This window comes from Geotrypetes seraphini, chromosome 1 (assembly GCF_902459505.1).
Source record: "Geotrypetes seraphini chromosome 1, aGeoSer1.1, whole genome shotgun sequence".
NCBI classification, from domain to species: Eukaryota; Metazoa; Chordata; class Amphibia; order Gymnophiona; family Dermophiidae; genus Geotrypetes; species Geotrypetes seraphini.
The window spans coordinates 16,862,054-16,888,894 of NC_047084.1; the positions used below are offsets into that span (position 1 = coordinate 16,862,054).

Sequence of the window (26,841 nt, forward strand, 5' to 3'; positions counted from 1 at the left end):
TACTGGTAGACAAGTCAATGAAGTCATCCGCGCAATGCGCGGCGGTGGCAAAAAGGGTGAAAAGAATGCTAGGAATGATTAAGAAGGGGATCACATTATAATCCTTCGATCTCAACATCCCTGCTTTGCGTAATCAAATTGTCCTCCTAAACTCATTGATACCATGTTGGTAATTGCCCTCATGCACATTCTGAAAAATTGGAAATCATCTTCGTTATTAGATTATACGTTTTGGTGGAATTCTTTATGTATGTATCATAGATTTGAATCATATGCATATGAGAATAAAATTACACACCGAATCTCTAAGAATTTGAAAAGCAAAAAATCACCCGGGTCATTCTTAGATTCATATGTACGCTCTGACTTGTAGACACTCCTGTCTCCCTTTCCTTTTCTTCACTTTTCCTCTTTCTTTCCTTTTTCCTTAACTTTTATTCTGTTCTATCTCATCTTTTTCTCATACAGTCTTCACAAATAACTCCATTACTCTGAGCTTTTCTTAATACTATGATCCTTTATAGTTTATTCTATATTTATAGATCCTATATATACAAAATGTTATATTATTTTTTATGTATTTGAATTGCTCTCTGTATTTTTCAAAATACTCAATAAAAAAAAAAAAATTAGAAATTTCTACAAAAAAAAAATAAAAAAGAAGGGGATCACAAACAGATCGGAGAAGGTTATCATGCCGCTGTACAGGGCCATGATACACCCCCACCTGGAATACTGTGGCCAGCACTGATCGCCGTACATGAAGAAGGACATTGCACTACTCAAAAGGGTCCAGGGAAGAGCAACTAAAATGGCTAAGGGGCTGGAGGAGCTGCTGTACAGTGAGAGATTAGAGAAATTGGGCCTCTTCTCCCTTGAAAAGAGGAGACCGAGAGGGGACATGATCGAAACATTCAAGATAATGAAGGGAATAGACTTAGTAGATAAAGATAGATTGTTCACCCTCTCCAAAGTAGAGAGAAGAAGAGGGCACTCTCTATAGTTAAAAGGGGATAGATTCCGTACAAACGTAAGGAAGTTCTTTTTCACCCAGAGAGTAGTAGAAATCTGGAATACACTTCTGGAGGCTATTATAGGGGAAAACACCCTCCTTGGATTCAAGACAAAGTTAGACAAGTTCCTGCTGAACCAAATCGTACGCAGGTAAGGCTAGACTCAATTAGGGCACTGGTCTTTGACCTATGGGCTGCCGCGGGAGCAGACTGCTGGGCACGATGGACCACTGGTCTGACCCAGCAGCGGCAATTCATATGGTCTTAGCCCAAACCCAATCTCTTTATTTATTTTGATTTATATCTTGTCTTCCCAGAGAGCTTGGACATGATTGTTTTCAAAAATGGTCAATAAAAGGTAGACACACTAAGGGCAAACATATCTAGAAATGGTCATTTAAAAAAAAAAAAAAAAAAAGACGTTTTGCAGTTTTTAAAATTACCATTTTCTCTATCTGCTTTTTGGGCACATTTGTGAAAACATCTAAACTCAGATTTAGAAGTCATATCGAAAATGCCCCTCCACCCCAAAATTCACAAACCCTGATGCAAGGAGTGTACCGTAGTTAAAACATGTTGGACCTTTAAGCACATTTTGGAATCTCATTGTACTTTTGGATCATATAATTCTTACTGCTTCCTGTCCTGAACATTCTATTATTTCATTTTGTTCTGCTTTTGCTTAGCCATTATATATATTTAATTATATCCTAATGGTTCTACAGTGCTTGCTAGTTCTGGAGTACTTCCTGTTGCAGTTGGATTCACCTTTCCTTGTTTGCTGCACTCTTTTTTTCCAAACATGAAATGATACTGTTAAAAGCAATTTTTTTAAAAAAATCTTTATTAATTTTCCATTCGAAAACAGTGCATAAAATATACTTACATTTGACTTTAAGACAGCACTGGCAATCAAACAAAGAACTACAAAGCATTCCCCCCTCCCACCCTAATTCAGGAACCAAAACAAAGTGCATTACTACATACATACAATAAGATCATAAACAGAAAGCAATTTTAGTATTCTTGTCCACATAATTTTTCCATATATCAATGGGATTATATTTGCAGTTTAGTTTGCCTTAGCAAATTATGTGATAGCCACATAATTTAAAGTGTTACCTTGAAGTTGATGTGTTTAGTACTCTTGGAAGTATGAGTGGCTACAGTTTCAGTGGTGTTGTTATCAATGAGGTTATTATAAAATAATGTGTTAAAATTGTATGTCTTAATGTGTGTAAACTCTTGCTTTGTCTGGTTACCAGGATAACCACTAAAAATTTAACAGGTAGATTTGATCTAAAGACAAAAGTTTACTTGTATATTTTTGCTACCTTGTAAAACAGGAATGTTTGTTCCTCATGGAGATTCAAATGCATTAGCCCTAACTTGCCATCATGATTTATCATATCTAATCAAATTTGTCATGCAAAGGATCAAGGTAAAACTGGATAAATAATGCTCTCTGACATAACACATTTCTCATGATTTATAATCTTTAGCCAAATCTGGCTTCTTTTTATCTATAGAGGCAGGAAGTACAAGACAAATCTTACTTGGATTCTTAATGTGGCTGCAAATTTTGCAGTGTAACTCAGGAAATTTAATTGCATGTCTCCTTTGTACTGGCATTTATTTCAGACATAAATCATTGTCATAATAAAGAATCAATTGGCACATATTGTTAATTTTCCTTTGTGTTTTTTGTTCTTAGAATGTTCTGGGCCATTGGGAATGGAAGGAGGAATTATATCAAACCAACAGATTACTGCATCTTCTACACATCGTGCTCTCTTTGGATTACAAAAATGGTACCCATACTATGCACGCCTTAATAAGAAGGGTCTTGTAAATGCATGGACTGCTGCAGAAAATGACAGGTGGCCATGGATTCAGGTACGCAATAGCAATCTAATTTTAAAAAAAAATGCTAAACTGGCTTGTAAGAAAAATGTGAGTCAGTGAAGATTTATAATGAAGTATCATAGATTGCTTTGTTTTTTTAAGTTCAATGAGTTTTTATTAAGGTTTTACAACAAAACAGAAAATAATACAGATGTGTAACATCAAAACATTGCATTAAGACGTATATTGAATCATAGCAGATCCGTAATGTAATGCCCCAAACCAGGGGAACAATAATACAAAGGATTAGTATTTCCAGGAAGAGGGAAAAAGAAAAAGGGAGGAAAGAACAGATCAGGATATCTTGTACTTAAACACTGATGTAAAGTCTGTACACAATCAAATGATAAACATGTACCAACATAATAATCAATAACATTAAGATAATGAGGCATAGAGGAATTATGATTTCGATTATAATGTCAAATGATTTTCAATTGTCATTGGATGAATACCATTGGGAACATCTGTGGTCACGTACTCATACTATATGCAAATAAGCATCCTTTCTCCAAACATCCTTATTTCTCAATCATAGGGCTTATTGGACTCCTAGCCGTCTGGCTCGATTTAAAAAAGGAGAATCGGATAAATGCTGGTCCTGCAACTCCTCTCCGGGTACACTTAAACACATGCTATTCGATTGTCCGTTGCTACAACAGTTCTGGGCCAGTGTCATATCTGATATTAACAAATTGCTTCAAACGTCCCTTCCTCTCTCATACAATTCTATAATCCTAGGAAGTGTCAAATCTTCTGTCTTTTTCACAAAGATGAGGATTGCCTTATTCATCTACTCCTTTTGATTGCGATCAAGACCATCCTTTCTAATTGGAAAAACCTTGAAAGAGTGTCCTATGATATCTGGTGGAACACTACTTGCCTGACAGTCAAATACGAGAAAATTGCTGCGGAAAGATTAGGCTTGATGCATAAGTTTAACAGGCTTTGGGGCCCCTTACTACAATATGCTGATTTACCATTTAATTCTCCAGATTAACCCTTATTATTCATGACACTCTTACATTATAGATTGCTTTGTTTAATGACACTACAAATTTAAGTTAGGAGGCCTCAAGAAGCATGCTGTATTCCTGAAGGGATGGAGGTTAGTCACTAAGCCAAAGTAAAGAAAAGAGTCTGTGTTTGTCACTGGAAGTACAGAGGTTTGGGGCTTGCTGACTCTCTGCAAGCAGAGACCACTGCAACAACTGGTCAGGTCATTCCAGCCTGGAACAGGACTCAGGACCTAATTAATATTTGGTAGCATGCAATTATGTCTGCCTGCCGTGGTGCCAACTTATTAATGCCAGGATGCTCCAGAAATTATCTGGGCACTGCCAACATTCAGTACAGTACCTGGAAAACCAATTGAGCAAGTAGGTTTGGCATAAAAAACTGTCCTAACTATGCGTGGTTAGTTATCCAAGTACTGGCCAGACCTGGATAACTTCTGTGAGCCACTGAAGACCCAGATTTAGCCTATTACCAACTAACAGATAAAGGCCAAATGGCCCATCCAGGAGGCCGGGGCGCGCGCACCCGCCCCCCCCCCCCACCCAGCGGACGGGAATGCCGCGTGGTCCAATGCGGCCACAGGCCGCCATCGCGTCTGGTTCGGGGCAGGAGCAGGGCGGCTGGGAGACAGCGATGTGGCCGCCAGAGGTCAGAAAACCCCAATCTCCCCTCCCACACAGCCGGATTGCTCCCAGCGTCCGACCCCCCCCCCCCTTTCCCTTCCGGCGTGAGGGTAGAAATTATCGGCGGCGGCGCACTGCCTAGGCCGTCGGCGCAGCCCGCACCCGTCCACGGATGGAGACTCACGCTGACCTCCTATCTCATATCTCGGCGGGATCTGGCAGGCCGCGGCACTAAGGGGGGGGGTGCGATGCGATTCACTCCATGCGAGACTGCACGCTGGAGCAGAGTGAACCGCTTCGCCCTAGGGACTCCCCTCGGCGATGCCCTGGGGGAGACAGGCTGCAAAGGTCTCCCGCTACCTCCCTTCCGCTGCTGATGGGTGGGGAAATGCTCCTGGCCGCGTGTGCAGCGGCCCAACGTCCCAGCCCACACATGGCTCACAGATACTGGCGCCGGAGGCGCCCTGATGATGCCCTGCCGACTTCTGGCTCCACGGGAGCGCTCCAGCAAGGTGAGAAAAACCCACATTTCTGTAGTGGGTGAGCGGGAGGGAAGTCGCGTCGATCTCCCTTGACCGCCGTCGGGAAAAGGGGCGACCTCCCTTCCGCTTCCCCCTCATCTCCTAACCCTCCCCTCCCCCCCTCCCTCGCTGATTGGCGTTTCCTATCCTCCTCCCTCCCCCCCCCCCTCCTATCTATTCGCTCCGGCTTCAGGCCGATTTGGCCTCGCTCCTCCCTATACGGGATCGGAGCTTGTTCTTTCTTGTTTTGTTTGCTGAGAAGCTGTTCAGTTAAACTTATTAAGTACCTGTGATAAGAAGTAGAGAATGACACGGTGGATGTTACCCGCAGCTAGCCACGGGTAACCTGCCAAAACGGTGGAGGGGGAAAGGTACTCTCCGCAGGTACGGAGACAAGGCCATCCACTGCCCCGTGGAGCTGTGAATGGCCTCGTCCCCGCAGTTAAGGGAGGGAACACACGCAGTCACCGATTGTGCTCGGTCCCCTCCCTCCTTCCTACCTGAATCTATCTATCTATCTCCCTCCCTCCCCCTTACCTTCACGGCGTATTTTAAGGTTTGAGACTTGTTGAAAGTCGCCGGAGCATACGTGCAGTCACATGAGTGTGTGGGCAGAAGCTTCTCCTCTGATGCAACTTCCGGTTGCGTCAGAGGAGAAGCTTCCGTCCACACATGCACACGACTGCATGAACACTCTGGCGGTTTTCAACAACTACTCAAACCTTAAAACGTGCCATGAAGGTAAGGGGGAGGGAGGGAGATGCACGGACTGCACGAGGGGTGCCGAAGGGCAGTGAGGTGGCGAGAGGGAAGGGTGGATGCTATGCAGACTGGGACGGGGCAGTGAAGGGAAAGGCGGGGACGGGGCGGTGAAGGGGACGGTGGTCCGGTGACGGGGCAGTGACGGGGACAGATTTTTGTCCCGTGTCATTCTCTAATAAGAACTTCTACAGCAAGTATGCTGTGCCTGTAACACCCTGCTATGCCCTGTCGCTGTTTAAAGCTCAGCTGCTGCTGATAAGCTCCTTAAGGAAACGGAATTTGGAGCGGAGCAGGGCTGAGAGCAGCAGCAGTAAATCAAGTCAGCAACTGGAACCCCAGAGCTGAGGTTTGATTTTACTCTCTCATTTTGGATGCTTTATTTGTTGTCCATGTTTTGTGTTTTCCTTATGGATTTATTTTCATGGCATTGTTGAACTGTGAAATCATTTGCCACTTACCTGCATCCTGGTGACAAGGACTGCTTTACTAATATAAAGTCCAGGGGAGTTACATGGAATGCCGACCTGAACTATGGTCATTTTCTGACAAGTATTTGAACTATTTTTGTTTGATCCTGATTTATGCATTATATGACTAAGGCTGACGATGCCTAGCCAATGTACCAAAATAAAGCTCAATACTTTTGGTTTAACCAAGCTTGGTTTGCTTCTCCCATCCCTTGATGTGTATTACTGGCTCATGGTGGCCTGGGCAGACTAGGCAGAGGCCTAGGTCTGCTTGAACCTGAAAGGCCTTCCTCTTTCTTGAGGAGGCCACGCCGACAGGCTGGAGTAACACAATGCTAAGCCGCCTGCAAGTCTAGGCAGGGGTTAGCTATGTGACATCACACACTTTCTTTGTGCATAACACATGTGTAAAATGGGCTTTACATATGGAAAAAGCTTTACTAAAATAGCCCTTTACAGATGTCTTTTGCAGTCAGTTCATCACTCCAATGTTTTGTATATAGTTCATTGAATATTTCAGTATTAACAGCATGTTAATATAATGAGAAGACCTTCACAAGTATTAAAAATACTCAGATTGAGTTATGCTAGTACATTTATTAATAGAATGTCAAATTCAAATACTTTTGCCTTTACAGTAACCTCTATTTCTTTCTTCATTTATTTTGTATATTAATCTTTTCAGAGCCCTAGTGAATGAATCTCCTAACTGATTTCTAATAATTGCAAGTTGTAGGTCTTTTTTTCTCTCTCCATAATCCTTCAGGTGGATGATACATGTAAACTAATTAGTATGCTGTCTCATTTTCTTTCCTTCTCTTGATGAAATTAAAATTGAAAGTGTCATTTTAAATTTATACCCCCAGCATGTAATTAGTTATGGTGCTACATTGCTTATAATTGGATTGTAGTTTTCAAGGGTCGTCGACTATATTTTAGAAGTAAATCAGCAGGAAAATTCAGACATTTTTCCATCTTTATAATTATTTTAACTTCTGCTTCTTTTCGAGTTAGATAAAAACCATGTTTACCAAAAAAGACGAATTGTGTCATCTTTCCTGGGTTTTTTTATTAATCGTAGTTCTTTCCCTTCTTGAACCTGATTTTAGATTGCAAATCACTGAGATCTGCAAGTTAGTCCAGACAGTATAGGCAAGTCTTAAACCATAAAGCTTTACATGCACTCAGAATAGCTTTGTATTTAGATTTATTACTTGCCTTTTTCCAAATCTGAGCTCAAGGCAAGTTACATTCAGGTACATGGGCTATTTCTCTGTCCATATGGGCTCAAAAACTTAGGGGCCCTTTTACCAAACTGCAGTAAAAGTGGCTTTGGTGCATCCTTACATGGGGCAACCCCACACTCTAAGACCTTTTCTACCACCCTGGTAAAATGGATGGTTCTTGTATTTTCACAATTAATAGCCATATTCTAATTTTCCCATTAGCATGTGAACTGCTACAACCACCCATTATGTACGAGGGGTCACTGAAAAGTATTGGTTTTTTTTTCGATTTTCTAAACCGTTCTCCCAGGGGAGTTCAGAACGGTTTACATGAATTGATTCAGGTACTCTGTCCCAGCAGACTCACAAAATATCTAATGTACCGGGGGCAATGGGGAGATTAAGCGACTTGCCCTGGTTCACATGGAGCAGCATGGGATTTGAACCCACAACCTCAGAGTGCTGAGGCTGTAGCTTTAACCATTGGGCCTATCATATTGAAACAAAAAATACACAGGCTGTGTGGAATAACTTGTTAGTTTCATGGCTTCACATCATTCTTTTCTTGGTTGGTCTGAGAATATGTAAATATCTAACTACAGCTAAAAGTACATGGAGGATCATCTCAGACAAAATCATATACAAAATCTAAACCTCCACTAATTCTGGTTTACAATTCTATCAACAATCATACACATTGCATTCTCTGGACAGGATGTGTTTGATGGTGCCACCTCTGAGCTTTGTGAAGTTATCAGTAACTCGCAAGACTGTGGAGTTAAGACAGGTCCCTACGTTGATTCAGTTCAGGAAGGGCTTGAAAACTGCCTTAATTGAATGGCAATTTGTTAGGTGATGTAATTGAATGTGAAGGGGGCTGTTGAATTCCCTCATTTTAGAAGGCAGTGTAATCTATTTTTTTTTTTTTTTATGCATATGTTATTTTGATTCTTGTGTTATTTTATATTTTTTATGGTCTTGAATGTTGGATATTTTTGATGGTATGTCAGTGTTTATTGTATATTTTATTATATAAGATTTGAACACACTTAGTATTGGCGGATATGCGGGATTAAATATTTTAAATAAATAAATTCAAAAATAACATCTTGTAGACTTTTAACAGAAAAGTATCACTTCAGTTTGATGGAAGGAAAAAGCCTTAGAACTTATATCAGCACATAAGTGTTCCATCCTTACTCGGTCATAGGCAAAAACTTCCACTACAGTTTTCTTTAATATACTTAAAGTGATAAAATTATACCTATATTGTAAATTTCTCTTTATAGAAAGGCTCTGATGAAGTCTTTAAGGTTGCTTGTGTAGCCCTGGTGTCCCACCCTGCCCCCCTTCCTCCCCCCCCACCACTACAGTGTGGCCAGCTCTTTAGGTTTGGAGGGCCCAACAGATCAGGGCTCACAAAAAGAATGATGACTTTATTTGCAGTAACGAGGGGGGATGGTTGCACTCACTCAAGGATTCGTATATGAGCTTGAGCATAGGCTGGGGCCGGATAAATCCGGTAGGTCAGAGGATGGGCAACTCTGGGATCTCATTCACTTCACTCGAACCACTTGTTCTCTCTCCTGGATGGAACAATAGCTCAGTCCAAGGTAAGAGTAAACCAACTGGAACTTTATTGAAGTTGATTAAGAACAGTCATCAACTATTTACACTCACTCTATGAAAAGGCAGATATTCCGGTTCCATCATTAGATTTCCCCCAGTTACCTCCAGTTTATTTCAAAGTCTATTATTTACAGTTTCTTCAGTAAAAATGACAGATAATGTGGTTCTATCAGAAGATTTCCCTTGTCACATCCAATTAGTCTGCATTGTTTACACAGTCTGGTCAGTTCCTTCCCAAATTGCTTTGAGAGCCTCCCTCTAACTTGGGCTTTGGCCGGAGAAAGGAACACACTCCCTCCTTCTCCTTTATAACTTGCCCCCTCCCTCATAGGAAAAGGGATCTGCAGCTCCTTCCACAAAACTTCTCTAGCCGCAGTCAAAATTCAGTGACCACCTGAAAAATCTACCACCACTGCTTTTACAGCAGAGGCATTTTTCAGGGGGATTCAGCTGAGAAGCAAAACATGGACTTTAAACTAGACTGGAGCTTCCACATTTATTTTCATTTTTAATGCTGGTCATAGCAATTGCGAAGAAATGGTCCAGTTTAAAATATTTGAGTGGTTGGTTTCAGTAACAGCACATGACAGCATATGACTAGAAAAGTAATACATTTCTAAAACTCAGACAAATACAGTAAGCTTCTTTACTTAAATATTGCTAAGAGTCTTGTTTTCAATGCTTGTCTGAAATCTCTATGCTCTAACAGCTGTTGGTAAAGAATTCCATTACTGAGGACCATTACCAAAGTCTTTTCAAGCTTATCCTGACATTTAATAATTTCCATAGTAGGGATTTGCAGACGAATCTCATTTCTAGCATGCAACTTCATCATATATGAATATAGAAATATCAAATGACTTAAATAAGCTGGCACTAAACTATAAATTATTTTAAAGACAAATAGCAATAACTTAAAAACAAATTCTTGCTTTTAACGTTGCCAATGCAAGCATAATAAATAAGGAGTGGCATGTTCAATCCATTTACCGCCCAATATCAATTTAGCAGTTACATTTTTGCGGCACTTGATCACCATACCCATAAGTGACTCCTTCATTCTAAGGGATAAGAGATGCAAATGAAGTTTTAACAAGCATTTGTAAACAATACAGCATGATCTCCTCCTTGTTGTATTGAGCTTAATACTCTCAAACCAATGAAATATGGGCAGACCATAAAATGATACATGCAAAATAAATAAAATCAGCCTTTAACAGTAGGTATGCTTATCAAGGGATCTCTGAAACCTGCGCTGCAGACACTTTATTGTGTGTCTGCTAGCAATTGCAGTTCCAATCATTCATTCGGTCCCCCCAAAAACCCTTCTAAGTTTTGATTTTATGTGATATATTCTTGCAAAATCACTTAACAAATAAAAAAATCTTTCATCTGTCGTGATGCAGGAGCCGTGAGTTGTTGGTGAAAAGTTCAGGTCATTTCCATCTAACTTTTTCATGCAGCCTTTTCAGCACTTTCAAATAGTAAACTTGGTTAGCTGTCCAGTTAGTAAAAATTCATAATGAAAAATCCCTTTGATATCAAAAAAGTTTAACAACATTGTTTTGACTTGATTTGGACTGGTGGAACTTTTTTGATTGTGGAGAATTGGCTGACTTCCATTGTGCACTTTGACGCTTTGTTTCAGGGTTGTATTGGTACACCCATGTTTCAGCACCAGTAATAACATGGACCAAAAACATCATCTTGCCTCTCCAAAAGATCTTGGCAAAGTTTGTCTCTCCTTTGCCTTTGTTCATCGTTGAGCTCCTTCAGGACCATTTTTGCAAACACCTTTCTCATGCCAAGATTTTCCTGTTTCTCTATTGATGTTTACTTGGTCTGCTGTGCTTCTCACAGTCAGCTGATGATTTTGACACACAATTCAATGAATTTTTGCTATGTTTTCATCAGTTCTGCTCGTTACTGGCCACCCTGACCTTTCTTCTTCAGTGACACTTTCTTTCTCCTCAGAAAAAACGTTTAGTCCATTTGTACACTGCCATTTTCTTCATGGCATTATCCCTATAAACTTGGACTAACATGTCCCTGATTTCACTTCCACTCTTGCCAAGTTTAACGAGAAATTTAATGTTTGTTCATTGCTCTAATTCAAGCTCTGACATTCTTGCGACGGCACTCAAAAACGTGCAACAATAATGAACACCACTCAGCAAGACACAGTCGCACGTCGACACAAACACAGCTGTGAGCACAGATATACCAAGGTTATGAAACCTTATCAAGTTGTTTGTACAGTGTTGCAAACGTAAGCGCAGGGAGACAAGTTTGTGAACTTAATTGCCAGACCTCATATGTGCATCTGTGGCCCAAGTTACCTGAGGGTCAAGGGTTTATTTTTGATTTGTTATGTGTTTTTTTTTAATGTGCCTGGTTCTTTCCTGCATTCTGCAGTGAAACTTAGGTTAATGATCCTTTCCCTTAATGCTGCTTGTCTCAGAATTTTCACTGGTGAGTCCTATAATGTGAAACTGCTTGCCCGAGATCCTTAAGGAGAAAACAGACCTCTATGTCTTCCAGAGCTACTCAAAGTAAAATTATAAGGTGTATGGTGGGTTGATATTTAAAATGTTAAGCTGTGCTGGAGAGGCTTTTACTATATTATCTGGAAACATGTTCCAGAGTTTAACTATTCACTGAGTGAAAAAAATATATATTTTCTCCTCTTTAATAGTATTACCATGTTACTTTATGGAGTGTGTGCATAGTCTTTGTACTTTATGAAAAAAGTACAAAGGATTTTATATAACTTTATCATGTTCACACTCAGTCGTTTCTTCATCAGGCAAAAGAGTCTTAACTTTCTAAGCCTTTCCTCATCAGTTTCCTTAGGGATTTTGGTCACCCTTCTTTGCACCTTTTATAATTCTGCTGTCTCTTCTGAGATTTGATGACCAGAATTGTACACCGTTCTCAAAAGTGAATTTGCACCATAGATAGATAAAGAGGAACTAGGATATTCTTGGTTTAATTGTTTTTATATCCCTTTCCTAATACTTCCTTACATTCAGTTTGCCTTGTCAATTGCTTGTATGGATGCTTTAGACTTGTACTTTTGTGTTTTATGAAGCTGAATGCATTTGTTGAGGTATGTTGTAATCTGCTGTGAATTACCTTGCAGACAGTTGTTGGCAAATATATGTTTATATATATATTTTTAATAAATAAGTGTGCATGCAAGTTTCACTACGAAGACTTTGCTGGGTTTTCAAAGTATGTGCTTGCTTGAGGTTTGAAAAATCTCTCAGGAAATCTGTGCATATGCATACCCTTCTCCCTCCGTATTTGCTGTGATAGGGGATTAACAGAACCGCAAATACAGAAAAACCGTGAATAACTTTTTCATATGTTATTCGCTGTTTCTATTAAAAACCATCGTGAATATAATGAAACCATGAATAACATGGTAGAAAACCTGGTCTGTTCCTGAAGGAGAGGCAAAACACGGTGAAGAAAGTGCTGGGAATCGGCGAGTTTCTCTGTAAACGCTTGGAATCGGCTATTTCTCTATGCAAGCTGATGTAAATTGGGGGGAGGAGCCAGCAAGCTAAAAACCGTGAATAATCGAAACTGCGAATGCTGAAACCGCAAATACAGAGGGAGAAGTGTATACATCTACACCCAAATTGTGGTGGTCATGGTTTCTCTGTGAACATTTATGCTTGAATTTTGAAAAATATTTCCATAAGAGAAAACCTTTCCCCCATCCAGCTTTTGCTCACATTGGCTAAACGTTTGTGCATAAAGGCTGTAGTCATTATGTTCTCTGCATGGTCTCAGATGGCATGGAAAGTCTGAAAGAGATGTGTTTCACTAGAAACAAGGCTGCAGTTGCTGAGTCATAAGCTCCTCAGAGAATGCGTTAAGAACTTGGAGGGATTCCCGAAAGGCAGTCTCTCTTCCTCCCACTCCAGCCTTTCCACCTCAGGTCCACGATCTTCTTAGATGGTCACTTTTGAATGTCATAGTGTGAAGGAGGGTGAAACATGCCAATGTTGTCAGTCACCCTGAACTTGCTTTAATAATATACTGTAAGATCATTTATTACTGTCATTGCCCTGATTAGTTAGTTCAATGACAACTCTAAGTGTTCCGAGGCTTCAGCATGAATAGCTGTCAGTGTGCCATCACTGCCCCAGCATTATGATATATTTTTAAAAGAGGTGATGGTTGAATCATAACATCCTTCTGACGCAGGGCTTGAAGATTTCCTTAACTGGCACAAATGGGATGATGGGTCAAGTCTGGCTAAGGCACCTTCTGATGTTAGTCATTCCTCTTCCTGGCAGACTCGTGAAACACTGGTGATTGATCCAATTTTCCTCATGTGAAAGAGCCTTCTTTTAGGATTAAGATGCTCCCATGCATCAACCCTGAAAACCCGTCCTCATGCCAGGTTTAATTTTGTACAGCTTTGTGACAAGAAGTCTGAGTCATGAAGAAAAGAGAACAGTGCATTCTCAGTTTATTTGGAGCCTGAAAACTACAGTCTCTCACCTCTTCAATCGGTTCAAAATGCTGCCGCGCGACTCATATTCCGTGAGAGCCGCTATTCTCACATTACCCCTCTTCTCAAGTCGCTTCATTAGCTCCCTGTCCATTTCCAAATACAGTTTAAACTTCTCTTGCTGACCTACAAGTGCATTTGCTCTGAAGCCCCCCGATATCTCTCTTCACTCATCTCCCCCTATGTTTCCCCCCCAAGATCTCCACTCATCAGGCAAACCCCTCTTAGCTGTACCCTTCTCTTCCACTGCCAACTCCAGACTCTGTCTCTTCTTTCTTGCAACTCCGTATTCCTGGAACAGGTTGCCTGAATCAATACTTCGTGCTCCGTCCCTGGCAGTGTTCAAATCCAAGCTAAGGGCCCACTTTTTTGAAACTGCTTTCAACTCTTAACTCCCCCTCAATGCTGTCAGATACCTGTACCCATTATAATCTCCCCAACCCTGAAATGCCCTGTCTAAATTAGATTGTAAGCTCTTCTGAGCATGGACTGTCTATTGTATGTTAAAATGTACAGCACTGTGTATGCCTTTCAGTGCTATAGAAATAAGAAATAGTAGTAGAAATAGTAGTTAGAAACAAATTTTGGAAAATAACCTTTTTGGGCAGTTATTTCCTGAAGAAGCAATCAAGTCGGTTTTCACGAGAGAAGACACATCTAATATACCAGACTCAGAGGAGCTCATGAGTGGGGAACAGGCTGAAAAATTAGAACACATAGAGGTAAGTAAGGAGGATGTCCTCAAGCAGATAGACAGGTTAAAATGCGGCAAATCGCCGGGCCCGGATGGGATCCACCCAAGGGTTCTGAAAGAACTAAGACAAGAAATAGCGGGCACAATCCAGCATGTTTGCAACCTATCCTTGAAAACTGGAGAGGTACCAGAGGACTGGAAATTGGCGAATGTCACACCTATCTTCAAGAAGGGATCGAGGGGTGACCCCGGAAACTACAGGCCGGTGAGCCTGACTTCAATTATAGGGAAGATGGTGGAAGCTATGATCAAGGACGGTATTTGCGAGCATATCGAGAGATATGGCCTACTGAGAACAAGCCAGCATGGATTCTGTAAGGGAAGGTCATGCTTAACAAACCTTCTGCACTTCTTTGAGGGAATAAGCAGTCGGGTGGACAATGGGGAACCTATAGACATCATTTACCTTGATTTTCAAAAGGCTTTCGACAAGGTGCCACATGAAAGGCTGCTCAGGAAACTGTGGAACCACGGGGTGGGAGGGGATGTGCACAGATGGATCGAGCACTGGTTGTCGGGTAGACTGCAGAGGGTCGGAGTAAAGGGACAATACTCTGACTGGCGGGGAGTCACGAGCGGTGTGCCACAGGGATCGGTGCTGGGGCCGTTACTCTTCAACATATTTATCAATGACCTGGAAAAAGAGGCAAAGTGCGAGGTTATAAAATTTGCAGACGATACCAAACTGTGCGGCAGAGTTAGGTCTAGGGAGGAGTGTGAGGACCTGCAAAGGGACCTGGACAAGCTGGAAGACTGGGCAAACAAATGGCAAATGTGCTTTAACGTGGAAAAATGCAAGGTCATGCATATAGGTAAAAAGAACCCGCTGTTCAAATACAAATTGGGGGGGGCATTATTGGGAGACAGCAGTCTTGAGAGAGACTTGGGTGTGCTGGTAGATGCATCACTGAAGCCATCTGCACAGTGCGCAGCAGCCTCGAAAAAAGCCAACAGAATGCTGGGCATCATAAAGAGGGGCATAACAACCAGGACGCGGGAAGTCATCATGCCATTGTATAGAGCTATGGTGCGTCCACATCTGGAATACTGCGTTCAATATTGGTCGCCGTACCTCAAGAAGGACATGGCGGTGCTTGAGAGAGTCCAAAGGAGAGCAACGAAACTGGTAAGAGGGCTGGAACACTGCCCATATGCCGAGAGGTTGGATAGGCTGGGGCTCTTCTCTCTGGAAAAAAGGAGGCTCAGGGGAGATATGATAGAGACCTTCAAGATCATGAGGGGCATAGAGAGGGTGGATAGGGACAGATTCTTCAGGCTGAAGGGGTCAACAGGCACGAGGGGGCATTCGGAGAAACTGAAGGGAGATAGGTTCAGAACAAATGCAAGGAAGTTTTTCTTCACCCAAAGGGTCGTGGACACTTGGAATGCGCTACCGGAGGAAGTGATCAGGCAGAGTACGGTACAGGGATTCAAACAAGGATTGGACGGATTCCTGAGGGATAGGGGGATCGTGGGATACTGAGAGAGGTGCTGGGATGTAACACAGGTATAGAAAGCAAACCAAGTAATAAGTATAAAAATCCGACCAGGTCGTGCATGCAAGACCGGAGGGTTAGGACTTCGATGGGAAGATAAAACTCAATGGGAAACCAAGGTGGCAAGGGGGCCCCTTCTGGTGTCTCAGACAGGCCGTGACCTGTTCGGGCTGCCGCGGGAGCGGACTGCTGGGCAGGATGGACCTGAGGTCTGACCCAGCGGAGGCACTGCTTATGTTCTTATGTTCTTAAGTGAAATGGAGAAGCTCCTTTGAGCACAGTGTGTTTTGCCTAGATTTGAGCATAGCGTGTGATGCCTAGATTCAACTAAGTAAATTCAACACAGCGTGTTTTGCTCAGACTTAGTCAAATAATTTATTGGATTTTGAATTGACAACCCCTCCCCCCCCTTTCCTCTTTTACAAAACTGTAGCACAGTTTTTAGTACCAGTTGCACACTCATAGAATTCCTATGATCGTCGGAGCTGCTACTGTCGTGGCCGGCGCTAAAAACTGTGCTATGGTTCTGTAAAAGGGGAGGAGAGTTAACTAAAAAAATGTGTGTGGGGGAGGGGCATGACTAATGATCGCTCCGAATAGTGAAACAAGGCAGAATAATTTCTAAATCTTGTTTTGTACAGTACTTGAAGTATTTTCCTCCTTTCATTGGATTTGTCGGTTAGTGAACAGCCAATTTAATTTGTGTGGTTTGGTCATTTGTGTTAGTGGAGTATCATATTAACATAATACAAGAAGGCAGATAAAGACCATATATTCTGCCCATTCATGCCATCTATTATTCCTTCCTCTCTCCCAGAGAGGCTATATAATTGTCCCAAAATTTATTGATATTTGATACAGTTTTCATCTCCATCACCTCTACCAGGAGGTCGTTCAATGAATTTATCACCTTTTTGTGAAGAACTATTTCCTCAGGTTACCTCTGATCTATTCCCTTTAACCTTCATCCTGTGCCCACTCATGTCAGTGTTTCCTAGCAATTGAAAGAGAATTTCCTCCTGTGCGGCCAGAGTTTCGCCTGCCATTCTGTGCACGTTAACACTCCTTCATGATTAAAAACTGCCATCACAAACAGGGCACTCGGTGATTTACCACACTGCCATCCAAAGATGCAATCTTGGAAGAGAGGTTTTGTCTTTTGTCGGCGGCATAGTCACATTCATTGTCAATTCATGATTAAACCAACCGTCCAACAATGCTGCGACCTATCAACATTTTATTTGCTAATTTTAACCTTAAGCTGTCTTCCTCTCCTCCAAAGAGATGCAAAACTCCTGCACTCACAGTATATGATATGAATGTAATATAAAATATGTATACTGATTTCTCTTTTACCATTTTTGGGATACAAACCGTAAAAGGGTATCCAGTAATGGCTTTCCTTTCCAACTACTGGAAAGTACTGCAGGGCCCTGTACAGACCAGTTCAGTGGCCCCCACCCCTACCTCATTATAGAATGCTATTGTATATTGCCATCTACATGTCTACAATTAAGTGCACCCAATTATGCCATGTCAATAGTAGGCATAAATGCACATGCCTACATGTGGCATTTTAAGCATGTAACTCACAAAATTCTGTAACTTACATGCATATGTAAGAACCCCCCATACTTCTTTGCATTAATGCACTAAACATAGAAACATAGAAATAGACGGCAGATAAGGGCCACGGCCCATCCAGTCTGCCCACCGCAATGACCCTTCCCCACCTAACTCAGTGAATAGATCCCACGTATCTATCCCATTTGGCCTTAAAATCAGGCACGCTGCTGGCCTCAGTGACCTGAAGTGGAAGGGGTACTTTTGCTAAGCATGTAGTAAAGAGTGGCCTTACTATGCCCTTATGCAGGGCTTTCCTGGACATTAAGAACTGCAGCCACAAAAATTGCTTTTTTTGTATTTTATTGTATTAATGTTGCCATTAGTTATAAGCCATTTTGTAAAATTACAGCATGTGTACTTAGGCCCAAATTCTACATACAACACTGCTAGTTAGCAGCAGTTTTAATTAGTTTAATTGCCTTTAGTCAATGTGGTAATTTATCATGCTATTTAAAAGCAATTAAATTGCATCCACAAACAGCCCAGAACTGTGTGTGCTCTGGAGGTTGTGATAAGCCAGAGCACACTACAGGGGTTCAAGGAAGGTTTGGATAGGTTCCTAAAGGATAGGGGGATTGAGGGGTACAGATAGAAGTAGAGGTAGGTTATAGGAATAGTCAGGGACCACTTCACAGGCCATAGGCCTGATGGGCCACCGCGGGAGTGGACCGCTGGGCGCGATGGATCTCTGGTCTGACCCAGTGGAGGCAACTTCTTATGTTCTTATGTGACTATGAAGGTGCCTAGTGGCGCCTAAGGGTAAAATAGGTGTGATTGAAGTATCCATAGGCATCAGTAGGCACTTCCTTAGTCACGATTCTCATCACAGGCACCAGAAATGTAGGCCTTGAAAACCCTGTCCTACATTTCCAGCGCCTGTCTTGTGATGTAGCTGTGATTTTATAAACGACACCTTTGCGTGAATAACACATGATCCGTGCTGCTTTTGTGGGAGGCTGCCGATCACGGTTCCGTTTATAGAATCGGGGCCTTAATGCCACCCATTTTGTAGTCAATAAGGGCTCTTGGCATTATCCATGCGCTAACCAGTTAACATGTGGTAATGCAGAGACACAAGAACACTCACTCTCTGCCCCTGACATGCCCTCTCGAAAACAAACATTTTTTCACATTTATTTGGGAAGTTACCACAGGAAGCCTGAACGCGTCATAGAAACATAGAAGATGACGGCAGAAAAGGGCCACAGCCCATCAAGTCTGCCCACTCCAACAACCCTACCCCCTTGAATTTACCCCCCTAGAGATCCCACATGTGTATCCCATTTCCTTTTAAAATCCTTCACGCTGCTGGCCTACGGTACTCTATTTTATCTGCATTAGACGTACATTAGCATCTAATGCAGCTCAGTAAAAGAACTCTGGAATGAATTGTGCACCTAAATTACCTCACCGCCCCCCCCCCCCCCTTTTACATAAGCACAGATGAGGTTTTTAGCGTCGGCTGGCGCACTGAATGCTCTGCGCTCCTCCAATGGTCATAGAGTTCCTATGAGCGTCAGAGCAGCACAGAGCATTCAGCGTGCTGGCCAGCACTAAAAACCTCTTCCATGCATTTGTAAAATAGGGAGGGGGAGTTAGACCATAATTTTAGCACTCAAATGGTGCTTAGATTTAGGCGTTAAAGTTATTGAATGAGGGCGATAATGGTCATGGTTATCATTCTCTACATATATTCAGTGCTGCTTCTATGGATAATGGTACAAAATATACTGTACATATTTCAACAACATACCATTGATTTCATTGAAGGAGAATGGGGAAAGAATGAATTGAGCAAAAAGCCCCTTGGTTAGCTTTTGAAGAGGAATGAAGAGGTGGAGCTCAGCTTCTACTTAGGCCTTTGTTTACCACAGAAGATTAATTAAAACTTAAACTACACCACTCACATTGTAATAGTGTGTGAAGATTACTGAAAAGTTAAAATGTCAGCTAATAAGGGTTGGTGTGAATTCATATTTATTCATGAGCTGCTTATTAGTTGTTTACATACTACACTGCTTGTAGACATGGTTGCCACATTAGGCAGTATAGTCTGTATTAGTATAACATTAGACTAGCTCCCTAATATATATATATATATATATATATATATATATATATATACACACACACTGTATATATATTTGCTTTTAGAAACAGCTGCACATGGTTTCTCAACTAATTAGTGAGCTGAATTATTTCTAAGTAACAGGATCAATTTTGTACTGCTTCTAGATGGAGGATATTCTGGGACAATCAAATCTTCAATCTAAATGCAAGCTGCTGTCCCCAAGGACACATAGCAGATGCATTAATTTACTGCTTAGTCTAATGATCCCTTTTAAGTGATCCCTTGTGGAAAATTACAATTTTCATTGGTGCTAAGATTAAAAATGCAGTTTACCAGACAGTTATTTAGGGAGCCTTAAAACTTTGTGTTGATTTTAAAAGATAAGTAAAGGGCACTTAGTATTTATTTAAAATTAGTTGACACCTCTTATTTGATCAGTAATAATTATGTCATTCCATCTAATTATAATAAAGTTGGTGCACATTCGGTTAACTTTAGAGAGAGATTCTTGATAGCATAAGCAAGTGACAGCTGTAGACATTAGATATGCAGCTGAACATTTTAGCATCAACTATTCCCCTCCCCCTTTTTTTTTTTTTTTTTACTAAGCCGCGGTAGAGGTTTCTACTGCGGCACAGGATGCTAAGGGGCTCATAATCAAAACAGAGATAAAATAAATGCTTCTTATAGATAGATGGGCATAGGGGAGAAAAAAGAGGAAGGAGATGGTACACATGGATAGATGGGAAGGGAAGATGTACATGGAAAAGTAGATAGATTTTGAGAAGAATGCAGAAAAATGTAAGAAAGTTGAATGTTAAAGTTAATGCCAAAGATGGATGTTGGGCAGAAAGTGAAGGAGAGAAAAACAGCAAACGGATAAGAAGATTTAGTGATTGAAATGTGTCAGTTCAGGAATTTATTTTCTTTCTATTTCTCTGGTGTTGTAGAATCTGGCATCTTAGGGTTTCTTTTGTGTATACAGTATTAGTACTTTTAGTTTGTGGTCCAGTATTTGCATAGGGGTTATATGTGTTCTGCATGTGTGACCAAGGCCAAATGTTCTGGTAGAAATTCATATTGAAAAGCATACAGTGTAGTTTAAATTATGGCTAACCATCATATATGCTTAATAAGATTATATTGTATGTATATATAAAAAATGAATGGAAAACATGTCATTACAATTAGTACTATTATTATGGGGGCAGAGCTTGAGCAGGGTCTGGGGTGAAGTTTTTGAGCACCCCCAATCATTTTGAAAATTTGGCTTCTATGATTGTGTATATCTGGCAGTGGTATAGAAATGATAAGGAATAGTAGTAGATCCCTCTCCTGCTGTCTTCACTAGTGTGCATAATAAAGAAGCTCAGGCAGACACGGAGAGGGGGGAGGGGGTGTACACATACTGCTACAGAGCAAGTCTCTGAAGTTGCAACGCAAAGGAGCAGGTCTGAGGAGCTTTTTAATGTGTTCTTTGAGTAAACTTTGCAGGACTGGTATTGGACATTTAGAGCTTTTGTTTCTAGGGGTTTCTTTTTTTGTGTTTGTTTGTTTTTGGGGGGGGTGGTTCTCATATACTTTTGAGTGGTCGGTTATATGATATATGTATATGACTGAAGAAATTTTGCCTATCCCAGAGGTAGACTTTGAACAAAGAATCCAACACTCGTGAAAACGCTCTTCTTTAGTGAAACATGTTAAATGCCAGTTTTCAAACTTCATGTGCTCATAGATGAATACTTTACAGGGGCACCATGAGGTAATGAAATATTACCAGTGGTGCATAAAATTCTAATCACAACACATTATAACCTAAGCACCAGGGCTTCTGGTAGCTTATTAAATAATCTTATTGATGTTACTAAGATGAAACTGAAGCACTTATCTGCTGCGTTTCGCATGGAGCTACATCAGGAAGCCGAGCAAAAGATTCATACTTTAACTTTTCTTTTTAGTGCTGCGTGGTGCCTGTGAAGAAACCGTATGCTGTAAATATGCCCTGAATTAATCATACCAAAAATTTCTTACCAATTTTTTCCATTACTATAACTTTAAATGAAAACTTAGCTAACTGGCAGGTACCTCAGTCCTTTGACTGTGACACTACTGTCTTTTTTTTTTTTTTATATATAATTTATTTGATTTTCTATACTGTTCTCCCAGGAGAGCTCAGAACGGTTTTACATGAATTTATGCAGGTACTCAAGCATTTTCCCCTATCTGTCCCAGCGGGCTCACAATCTATCTAATGTACCTGGGGCAATGGGGGGATTAAGTGACTTGCCCAGGGTCACAAGGAGCAGCATGGGTTTTGAACCCACAACCCCAGGGTGCTGAGACTGTAGCTTTAACCACCGCGCTACACACTCTCACAAACGAAGAAGTATAAGATTATTGTTTGACTGAGAGGTGCTGAGTGGGAGTTGAACTGCAAACATCAGCATGGAAGGGGGGAAGCTTCACTTCTATGCTACACAGAAACTTGCTTTTCAAATATAGTAGTGTCACGGTCAAAGGACTGAGGTACCTACCAGTTACCTAAGTTTACATATAAAGTTTTACCTATATTAAAAAAATAACTTTGCAACACCCTCTATGACTTTATGGCTATGTAGCTAAAACTATGCAAGTAGCAAGCAAATGTTCTAAGTTTCACATCCGAGCATTTGCTATGCACAAAACTTTGAGGTTTATACACACAGGTCCCTAATTTATACATGTAGATTATATTGTATTTTGGAAAATATGGTCCTTTATGTCTACTAGGCTTGTAAAAGCATTGCATTCTTATTTCAGATAAACCTGCAAAGAAAAATGAGAGTCACCGGAGTTCTAACTCAAGGAGCAAAGAGAATTGGAAGCCCAGAATATATAAAATCATACAAAATTGCCTATAGCAATGATGCAAAGTCATGGACAACATACAAAGCAAAGAGAAGCAATGAAGATATGGTAAGATAAAAATATGAAACAACCTAATTTTTATATCTGCCCTTTGTCAGTTTTCAGTTAATTTCTCTTCCATTGATTCCATGGTGGGAGTACCATCAAGTTGCTAGAACGTGCTATGTCTCCCATCACATTGGAAAAACGATCAGCGATTGTCTTATTCCATCTTTCAAAGGCTAATATAACCCATATATTTTCACTTCGTTTAAAATAGTTCTTCCTCTTCTATTCATATAGGCATAATTTTCAAACAGTCTGCCCAGTTGCCCAGCTAAAGAAAAACTGCCGTCATTATTTCATTTTGAAAAGTAACACATGAAAAATAGGCGCACTAAAGGTATCCAAATTTTTTGCACCTGCTTTCTGGTGGACATTAAAATATTGCATGAACATTTGAAAATGATTGTACATATGCTGTTATACTCCCCACCGTAACTACACCAACTGGAGGACTTATTTTCCCATTGTTAAATGTATTTATGCTCTGAAATATCTAGCTGCATTTGGGGAGCGAAGGCTTCCGTCAGATTGAATACTTTGGAAAATTCCCCTCATAATTTATCTGCTAACTAGGACTAAAAGAAAGTTTACAGTTTAATTTTCACTTAATATGTTGCTTAATGACCAAAGCCAAGTAGGGTACAATAAAATCACTTAAAGGAAAAATATGCAAGAAACATAACCCCATTAAAAATAGAAAAGACCCCCCTTCCCCCAAGTGATAACCTATCTCGTCATTCACACACAACAATGCATAACATACAAAATAGAACACACTAAAGCCATACTCATGTTTCATAAAAACAGCTCTCGATGTTAGACACCAGGGACTGATATTGAGAAGGTCTGATGAAAAAAATGAGCCTTTCATCCTTTCTTAAATCATATCAGTGATTATTCTTTCTGCAGTTCCATAGGCAGGGAATTCCATGAAACTAATGTCAAATGAAAAATCACCCTCCTTCAGGTTGCTTTCAGCTTTGCACATTTGACTGTAGGCACCTGAAGACAAAGGCTAGTGGATAATTTCAGCATTCGTGTTGGAATATAGAGTGTTAGAAGTGCACACAAGGTAGTGAGAGTGCCAGAGTAGATCAACTTATGCACTATCATCAAAACCTTAAACCGTATACAGTAAAGCATTGGTAGCCAATGATTAGCCACACAAATGGGAGTAACATGCTCAAACTTAATACCACCACCCAACATCCATTTTGCAGTGTTCTATAACATCTGCAACTTGCAACTTAACACAAATAGAATCACATTTGCATAATCCATCTGGGCCATTTATAGCATATATACTAATGTAAATAAAAGATTTCTGATCAATCAAACACTTTACAGCTTATAACCCTGAAGGGTTGCATAGCCACCACAGACTATATTGTTAACGTGAGCAGAAAAAGTCAGTCTCTCATCCAACAATTCTCCCAAATATTTGTAAGTATGTACCACTGGAAGTAATTGCCCAAATAACTGTACTGAAGTTTTCAGCAGCTTCTTACCATTCTCAATGACATCCGCTGTGGTACTAACCATTGCTCAATAGCTGTTAAAAGTGTTTGTAAAGCTGACAAATCATGATTAGCTTATCGTACTCTATAGATCAACAAGAGATTGTTGGCATACCTACAAGGGCTAACCCCCGACTCTTCAATAAGCCCTGCCAAAGGCACATATGCCACATATTCAGACTTACTACAACCAGTATTGTGGTAAGAATAAGCAATGTTGCTTACCAAAAACAGGTGTTTTCTGTAGACATTAGGACTGAAAAGGCACATAAGTGGTGATGTCATTGTCAGTTTTGTTAGTGGCCCCCCTAATGTATGGTGGTAGGGGTTAAGTGAAAAGGCGTACTGACAAACGCTGGTCCCAGATTCAGTTCCCTCACTGAAGTTTCCAAATAGGCTTACAGAAAAGCAATATTTATAAGCATTACAATTAAGCATTACAATTAAGCAGAGAGCAGAGCAGTTTCCCTACCTTACAGAGTCCAGAAGGAAGTGTGAAGTTTCAGGGAAAGGCAGAGAGAGAGAGAAAGAGAGCCAAGACCCCTCTCCTCCACAGATTGATAGATATATTGATAGCTAGATTGATAGAGCAGAGAGGAGGCTTTTATACCTTGGCTGAATATAGAAACCTGTATGCCCCAGTATCTTTCTGTTTAGAACTTGCAAACTGTTTGAAACAATGGTTAATTTAATTGCTAAGGAGGGTGTGATACTTGCAAGCATGGTGATGGGATTAGGTCTCTAGCTTCTTTGTTTCTTGATCTGTGCACTTGGACCCATTGTCCTAAGCACCTTCTTAATCAGACATTAACACCTTTTAGCTAGTCATGATTCAATCAGGGCAACTTAAAACATATCAGGGATACTTAAAACAGTTTCCCTGTCCTCAGGGATTATCTGCATTCCCATGCCAGAGTCAGATTGATATAATTTTCCTTAGGCCTTCGCTGACATAAGTAATGCCAACTGAAAATGCTGAATGGTAGCGATAGCTAGGCTGACAGTCATCTGACATCATTAGGACTGAACTGCTCTCCCGGAGCTTAGACCTAAAGTACATTAAGTTTGTTTTTCTTTTTTTTTTTTCACTTGCTGCACATTAAAGGAGAAAATTAACACACAGTAAGTGCAAAAGTTTTGCAGTAAATGCAGAGAGTGTGCCCAATATATATCCTGCATTTATTGCACAGGAAGCTTATCAAACAGACAGTGCATTACATACAGTAGTAGCTGCACTATCTCTCAGAGCCTCCAGCAACTCCTCTCATCCAGCCCATGCCTTGACAAGAAGCCACACCTTCTTTTGAATGGCCATCCCATAATATCAACATGACAGTTTCACCACATCGACTCTTGAAGAATGACTGGGGTGTCTGGTGGTCTGCTGGGATGGAGTAGGCATGGTCTCACTCTGCTCCTGTTCCATCTTGCTGTGAATACAAAATGGTGCCTGCTTACCCCTAGCAGTAGACTGATAGTACTGCTATTCAGGGTCAACCTTCCATGTAAGAGCAAAACATATTCTTAAATGAAACTTGAAATGTAAGAACAAAGTTTACCCTTGTATGAAACTTGAAATGTGAAAATGTGACCTCTAGCAGTAGCACTATGAATCTACTACTAGGGGTTAGTAGGCACCATTTTGCAACAAAAGCCAGACAGGACAGAGATGGGCTTGATGTTAGGGGAGGCTCGTTCAGAAGGTGGTAAGGTTTCTTGTTAAATCATGGGTTGGGTGGGAGAAGCTGCTGGAGGGTTCTAATTTGAGAGGTGGATCAGATCAGGAATATCTGCATTTGGGAGACCAATTTCGGAAGATTGAATCAAGCGGGGCATTGGATGAAAGGGGATTCTGGATTGGGGAGGGGGGCAGCAGGAGGGGGAACTGGCCACCACATTGACTTTACTGAGGCAGCTGTACTACCAGACTGCAGGTAGCATGGCTGTACTTACTGACTCCTCCTGAGGTGTCAAAATGCAGCCATGCTATCAGCAATCATGAAAGCTAGTTTATGGTGCATCTCCATCATTACCTGTCACCACCAGCCATGCCCACACACCAGACTTTGAGGCTGCGTAGGAAGAGCAGATATGGACATAACATTTTTAAATGGGCTAAGAAAATCAGAGGATAAGCTACAGACTTATGTTACAATACCAATAAGCACTGGTTTGGCAGCAGAAACTTGGGCTATTATCAAGTCAGTTATGGTCCTTTGAAGAAATGTTACATTACATCACATTGGTGTCTTCTATCCCACCAATACCTTTCAGTTCTAGGCGGTTTACAACAAGAGTTGTTCTGGTCTAGATAGTGCTCAAGCAGCTATAGAAATGGAGTATGGTCCTCTGACTATTGAGAAGGGACCCCTAAAGCTGAAGATCATAATTAATTTCCCCAGAATAGCTAAGATGTTTGATGGAATGAGTGACTGAAAGGAATCATCAATGCATAAGTAGCTTTGAGACCAAGAGTACGTATCCAGTGACCGATGCTGAGCAGAGGAAAATGGATATTAATGATGATTCTTCAAGAAGGTAATGGTTGAAATATATGAGATAAGGCCAGAGCCATATTAAGGCATAGGAAAATTAGTCACATGCCTTGTGCCCAAAAGTTTAAGGAGGCCCTGTCAGATATGTTTCAGGATTCAGGGGATTAAAATCAGTGGCAAGTAAGCGAGATTGGTGCCCAAGGTGGTGGCACCCAATGCCATGCACTCCCTACTCCCCC

General features: G+C 41.0%; 1 protein-coding gene across 2 annotated transcripts in view; it reads left to right on the forward strand.

Moving 5' to 3' along the window:
* The window catches only part of EDIL3 (EGF like repeats and discoidin domains 3), a 456,004-nt gene that overhangs the window by 340,460 nt on the left and 88,703 nt on the right, over nucleotides 1–26,841 (forward strand). For both annotated transcript variants that reach the window (XM_033922900.1, XM_033922990.1), the window contains exons 6-7: nucleotides 2,728–2,909; nucleotides 22,438–22,593. In XM_033922900.1, coding sequence (XP_033778791.1) covers nucleotides 2,728–2,909; nucleotides 22,438–22,593 — 338 coding nt within the window. The remainder of the gene's footprint in view (nucleotides 1–2,727; nucleotides 2,910–22,437; nucleotides 22,594–26,841) is intronic.